The sequence below is a fragment of the Pundamilia nyererei genome, unplaced genomic scaffold (genome assembly GCF_000239375.1).
Source record: "Pundamilia nyererei isolate P.nyererei 1_Seehausen unplaced genomic scaffold, PunNye1.0 scaffold00353, whole genome shotgun sequence".
Taxonomy (NCBI): Eukaryota; Metazoa; Chordata; class Actinopteri; order Cichliformes; family Cichlidae; genus Pundamilia; species Pundamilia nyererei.
This window is the reverse complement of record NW_005187754.1, coordinates 121851-128242: the sequence shown is the minus strand read 5'-3', so window position 1 is coordinate 128242 and position 6392 is coordinate 121851. Positions and strand designations below refer to the sequence as shown.

The window sequence follows — 6392 nt, the reverse complement described above, 5'->3', positions numbered from 1 at the left end:
ACGCACACATGCACACTGATACTGATATGCACTCACCACACTCCCTTCCCCGGATCCAACGCCTCCTCCCATGCTTACTTCCCCCATGGAGACAGTGTTTTGGAAATGGCAGTCTTCATTACAAAGCTTTCTTCGTTATGAATTGGCATACATGTTTTTATTGAACATTTGAAGAACTAGCAAAAAAACCCCACAAACTCTTGTAGTTCACATAAAGTCAGAGATAGAAAAGACAAGGAGCAGGTGCATCTAGTACAGGTAGAGCTGCTGCACACAGAGCCCAGCAGCCAGCAACAAATTCTGGATCCTTAGCTTTTAGTTAGCAGTTAGCATTAGCAGCACATGCTGCGTCCGATGTGAAAGGACCTTTATGCTGCGCACTGTGTCTCACAGCAATGGTCCCAGGTCAGCCCTGACTTTGTGTTAGACTAATCCTAAAGTAATAATGGTGTTTCTAACCACTGATATAGCACAACTTTATCCTTTCAACAGCTGCTGAAAGTTAGGGGACCTAGCTGCTATCGGATATTTATATAGAGATCCTCCAGCTTCAAACTGTATCACCCTTCAAGGACCTGCAGTTCAAAAAAGCGCCCCTCCGACAGCCAAACCCATCTGTTCTCTGATTGGATTGTTACATTGGCCAATCAGATGAAAGGAAGAAAAATAGGGTCAAAATTCGTACTTGTAACTTGCAGGGGGTTTTTTTTTGGCTAAGTCCACACACAAATCTTTTTTTACACACAAATTCTGTTTACACATACAAATCTTTTTTACAAGTACAAAATATTTATGACCACATTTTGAGCCCATAGCTACAGAGCTAGTAGGTGTTGTTGCAGCAGTCTATCAATTTCTCCGGTGCGGATGATTGGCGCCTGTCTTGTGTCAGTGACGTAAAAGACTGATTTGTGCCGTTCACACTGTCACAACATGATTGGATACGGGTCGCATAGGGTCAAAAAAGTCGGATTTGATGCGCTTTCGCCTGCACTGTGAACGTAGCCCATGACAGCTGGTCGTTAGCAGACACTGCGAGCTCTGATGGCACCATCACATGTATTTTCCTATTAACACTGTTGATGCTGTTTCAGTGATAAGCCAAAGCTTACCTTAAACTATTCAGATAAATAACTTTATGCACAAGGACAAAGAAGAAAATAATCTATCCAGATATCGACGACTACAATTGTTGAATTTCAACCATGAAAGTTAAATCCAGTATAACTCACCATGAAGAACTGGCAGAGAGTAATATGGGGGAAAATGTTGTGGGCTTTGTTCTTGCCACAGGTGATCCGGCTCTGCTGCCAGAAATGGGAAAGCTGGTTCTGAAGGGGCCCGCTGGGTCGCAGGTAGAGGACGTACTCTCTCGGCAGCGGGTCGTCCAAGAACGGGTCGTCCACGTGTGAAAACAGCCTGTGTGTGACATGGAAACGTCTCACATCGTGCTGCTGTGACATGTCGTACATTTACTTTCACATGAAACCTTGAAAGAAGAAACGGGTAAGTGCACATATCTGACAGTGGATTATTTCAGCTGTGCAGCCAGATTAGTGCCGGAGCCCTGCAGCTCACTTCGAAGTGGAACATTTCCTGTTTAGAGACTCTGGGACATAAAATGCTCCCCCTCGTCTGCTTATTGGCTCATCACGCTGCTCTCGCCAGGAGCATGGACAGTGGTATTCGACTGAATGTACTCTTTGGCTTTCAAGAAAACTACTTTTCTTCAGATTATTGGAACAGCCAAATACCCTCATATGAACACTATCCTCCACATCTAGAGCTTAAAAGGCCCAGAACAGTGTTTGTTTTTAGGCCCACAAGGATAACACTGACTGTTAGAACGTGAGCACTGACCACCCTGACAATACTCAGTTTCATTTCCATACAGCGCCAAATCACAACAACAGCCCCCTCAAGGTGCTTTATATTGTAAAGAAAAGACCCTCCAGAGAAAACCACAACAATCATATGACCCCCTGTGAGCAAGCACTTTGGCGACAGTGGGAAGAAAAAAACTCCCTTTTAACAGGGAGAAACCTCCAGGCTCAGGGAGGGGCGGGGCCATCTGCTGCGATCGGTTGAGGTGAAATGACAATCAAATGAAAATGAGAAAAAGCAGAATCGAGTGAGTCGAGGCCGTCTTTGCACACGAATCATTTAGGTGTTAACGTGCACTGCACAAATACTGATGGTGCTGTGTTCCTGACCCCGCCCCTCTACCTCTAAAGATAGATTTTTCTCTATCCATCTTTAAATTTGAAAATCAGCCGTGTTTTTCTGACAGTCGGGTAGAAGAGGGTTAGTCGCCACTATTGTGGTTTGCTGTTCCTGATTATGCTCATCTGTTTATTGGCTCACACAACAGGGATCTTCGATCCAGCGAACGTGGCTCGTGCATCTCTGGGCTTTGTATTCTACAGTGCGCCGTCCTCGGCTTCTTGTTTCTCAGATTATCTCCTGCCATCAACCAGGATGTCTTTTCTCATATGTCCCACGCAGCGGACGCTCGTCCACTTCAGACACGTTCTCAAGTGGAAATGAAAATGCTTCCTGTGTGTGGCAGGACGCACGATGCCCACTGTGAACAATGGCTGAGTGGGCACGATTCTGGTCATCTGCACTTCTATGCAAACTTTCATGATCTGTAAAGAAAGCGTTGCAGTTTTCTTCAGAGGGATTAAGAGAAGATGAGCTCTGTGCAGCAGTAAATGATAAATGCCTGTGACACATCACATCCTGTCAGAGCTGATTGTGACTTATTAAAATCTTATCAGACCATCAGTTTGACGCACACCCAACTGTTTTAATCATGACTGTTTATTCATTGCTCAACTTTTATCCCACGTGAATCAGTTTCACAATATACGAACAAGCTGAGCACACCGTCCCTCCAAACCTACAAAACACAAAGTCAAACACAATAGAAAGACATACAGGAGCATAGCTTTCACTACAGTACTGTGCATTTTAAACTAGGAAGGCACTATCCTTTAAGTGAGAATTTAAACATGTGCAGACATAAATGCAAATCCAGTATATAAGATAAAAACTGAGTACAGTTTAACAGGCTTGAAGGTCAATAAATGGTAAAAGGACTGATTCTTACATAGTAAATGGTAAATGGTAAATGGTCTGTATTTATATAGCGCTTTACTAGTCCCTAAGGACCCCAAAGCGCTTTACACATCCAGTCATCCACCCATTCACGCACACATTCACACATTCATAGTGCGTTATGCAACATGCCATGTCCACACGAACACTTCCTTCTATGCTTTTAGTGCTTTCTAACATGCACACACATTTAAACTCGGAGAGCAGGCTGGTGGGAGCCAGGCGTCGAACCAGCAACCCTGCGATCAGCAGATGACCTGCTCTGTATTTTCTTTAAGTTGTCTTTAGGAATAAGAAGCCCTTTTTCGGATGCTGGCAGCCTTTTTGTTCTGCTCATTGTCAATAATGTTGAAGCACATTTGGACTAATCACTCCATCAGAGCTGTTGCCGCTGGTGATCAGCCCAGTTTAGTCTGTTTGCCTTCAGAAAGACTATGTGGCTGTTTCCCAATCCAGGGTCTGCAGCCTTAAAGGCCGCATTTTAAGGCCGATTACATCACAGCAACGCGACGAAGGCTGTCCCGATTCAAAGGCTGCTCGAAATGCGGCCCTCAAATGCGTCCTTCATTTCCCTGAATTTTAAGGACGTGGCGGTGTAGACTTCGTGGCCCAACATATCCCAGAATGCATAGCGCGGCGGTGGGTGTGGATAATTTTGCCGAAAAAAAAACGGCGGATGAGGGGCGCCCGAAGATTAAACTTTAAGTAAGTACTGAATATTATGTCACTTATTTATGTGCAAATGTTTAATAACGAAGAACATTAAACATTCCTGTTGGCCACATGTCGGCAAAGTCATGTGACATTAGTGACGTTTGTACTAACTTGGTTTTAAAGCCTTTACTTTAAAATATACGCCGTTCAATAGCTGAGCTTAATCAGAGAATGATCAAAGCTCATGTAGGAACAAAGAAATGAACATAAGATTTTCTCCTTCATTTCTGTCAAACACAGCTGTATGACACGTTTCCAGCTGTTAGTATCATGGTTGCTAGGCAACCTGGGCAGCGCAACGGAGGCTAGACCGCCCATTTCACAAGCCTCGCACTTCCGGCCTTAGCGGTCTTTGAGTACGCGGCGCTTGTGGACCGTTAAGGCTGCGTACTTTAAGGCTGCAGACCCTGAATTGGGATACAGCCTGTGACAGCCACTTCCCACTGATGAGTCAGCAGGCGATCAGCTGAAGGGCCAGATGCAGCTCTCAGGTTCATGGTTAATGACACGGCTGCCTGATACTCTTCAGATACTGCGAGAAAATCAGAGAATCAAAGGCAAACTTGGAAAGACCGTCAGAAAGCCGGAGACCAAATTTGAAAAATGACAAACGACTCCTTGGAAGCAAAATGTAAAGAAACGAGGACTAGCTTCAGACTGGCAGAACGACGCATTTGTGCCAGTGCTTCAAATCTAAAGAGTAAGAATATTACAGCTCTTGTACTTCACTCATGAATAGTTCAGTTCAGTTTAGATATATATGCTAGAATACAAAATGCAGTCTGTCATTAATACAACAAACATTTAAAACCAGTCACATGAAATTCAAACCTGACTGAACAAAAATCTATAAAATATTTTTTAATATTGTTGAGCCAACCAGCTACTTAAACAGATGAAGTTACACTCATGTTTGAGGTCAACTTGGACTGAGTTATTTCTGACTGCATACTGTAGTATAGCTGTACGTGTCCCATGTAACAGTGTGAACTGGTTTATTTAAGTACAGAACGCTTTCCAGTTTAAAGTTATTGGTAACAACAAACTGCAGGTAGTGGGTTGTTGTTCAGACACTGATGAAACCAGTGTTGCTGTCAGAGTGAGCTGCTGTGACAAAAACACAGATCTGTGTCTGCATCGTCCTTTTTTCCACAGTGTTTGATTTACACTCAGCTGCAGTTGACCTGCAATTATTTAACACAGTTTTAACACACTTGTCCAGCAGAGGGCGGTATACGATACATTTTACTGCCTGGTGATGTGTCCTGTACACATGATGGAAATGTGCTGTATGTTTAGTTGAACCTACCAGTCACATGCTGCTTGGACACTCCGACCTCCAGTCGACACCAGAGCTTTGAGTCTGTGAAAGAAGAGAGGAAGAAAAATGAAACGTACGCCTTAAAGAAAGTTCACCACAGCACTCAGAGACTGCCACAAAGGGCTTTTTTTGCTCTTTGTTTATCTTTGAGTTAAGGAACAAGATGATCTTGTTCGCATCCTGAGGAACTTTCTGGCTAAACAACAAAACAGAAATCAGCCACACCTATGTGGATGCACACGAGGGCTCGAAAAGAAAAGAGTATGGAAAAGTTGTTGAGCATACCTAACATCGAGGTTTCTACAAACAGTGAAAAAGGAAGTCTTTGGTATTCTTCAGGTTTTACTTGTTACTCAGTATTTTTTTAATCAGTGGTCCAAACAGCAAACTCTATTTTTGTATTTTATAATAATGATGAAGCTTTTTTATGCAAATGGAACAGTAACTGGTTTAAAAATGTTTATTTTCTGCCAGACAAAAATGGTCCCAGTGCTGCACGATCATATTAAACGCTGTTTTCCAGAGACAACCAATAAGAAACAAATCTGGGCTGAGGGGGCGAGGCGGTAGTTACACTCGCAACAGCAGTAGCACACAACAAGAGCAGGAGGGAGAGGGAAAGAAAGAGAGCCGGGTGCAACAAGAGACAACACCGTCACATTGGAAAGGTACAGTAAAGAAAATGAGTGACACCAAGAAAAGAAGCAAAGTCTGGAGCCATTTCAATCTTATGACAAAACAAGGGCAGAGTGTAGAGTCTGCAAAAAAGGATGTCATATAGAGCCGGCTCCACAAACAACATGCACAGGCACCTGAGAACTGTCCACCTATCAGTGCAATGGGAAGATAAAACACAGTCAGCTGAGTGTGATATTAATATTTCTAAATGACAACCTTTCCCTTAATTAAAGATCTGGGCGTTCTTTTTTCCCCTTTTTTCCATATTTTAATTTATATTTAATTGTGTTGTAGTTTGTAATGTTTTGTGTTGTTTCACTTTAAATTTGTTTAAAAGGAAAAAGCTAAAAATTTAAATAGTTAAAAGTTGAAATGTAAATAGTTGTTTTTTTGTATTTTATAATTTATTTATTACATTTTATGTGGAGTGAATAAATAAAAGTATATTTACAGTGGCCCCTAGAGACAAAGCACGTACACACTCCAAAACACAACAGAAGTGCTCCAGGATGCTAGAGGCCGTGTTGAGCTTTTGTTACCTGGTGGCTACACAAGCCAG

The 6392-nt window shown here is 42.7% G+C and overlaps 1 protein-coding gene across 2 annotated transcripts in view; it reads right to left on the bottom strand.

Annotated features, from left to right (window-relative positions):
- Nucleotides 1–6392, bottom strand: part of LOC102206740 (ubiquitin-associated and SH3 domain-containing protein B-like) — a 48319-nt gene that overhangs the window by 10097 nt on the left and 31830 nt on the right. For both annotated transcript variants that reach the window (XM_005752316.1, XM_005752317.1), the window contains exons 2-3: nt 5144–5197; nt 1233–1419 (exon numbers count right to left, since the gene is read on the bottom strand). In XM_005752316.1, the coding sequence (XP_005752373.1) occupies nt 1233–1419; nt 5144–5197 (241 nt within the window). The remainder of the gene's footprint in view (nt 1–1232; nt 1420–5143; nt 5198–6392) is intronic.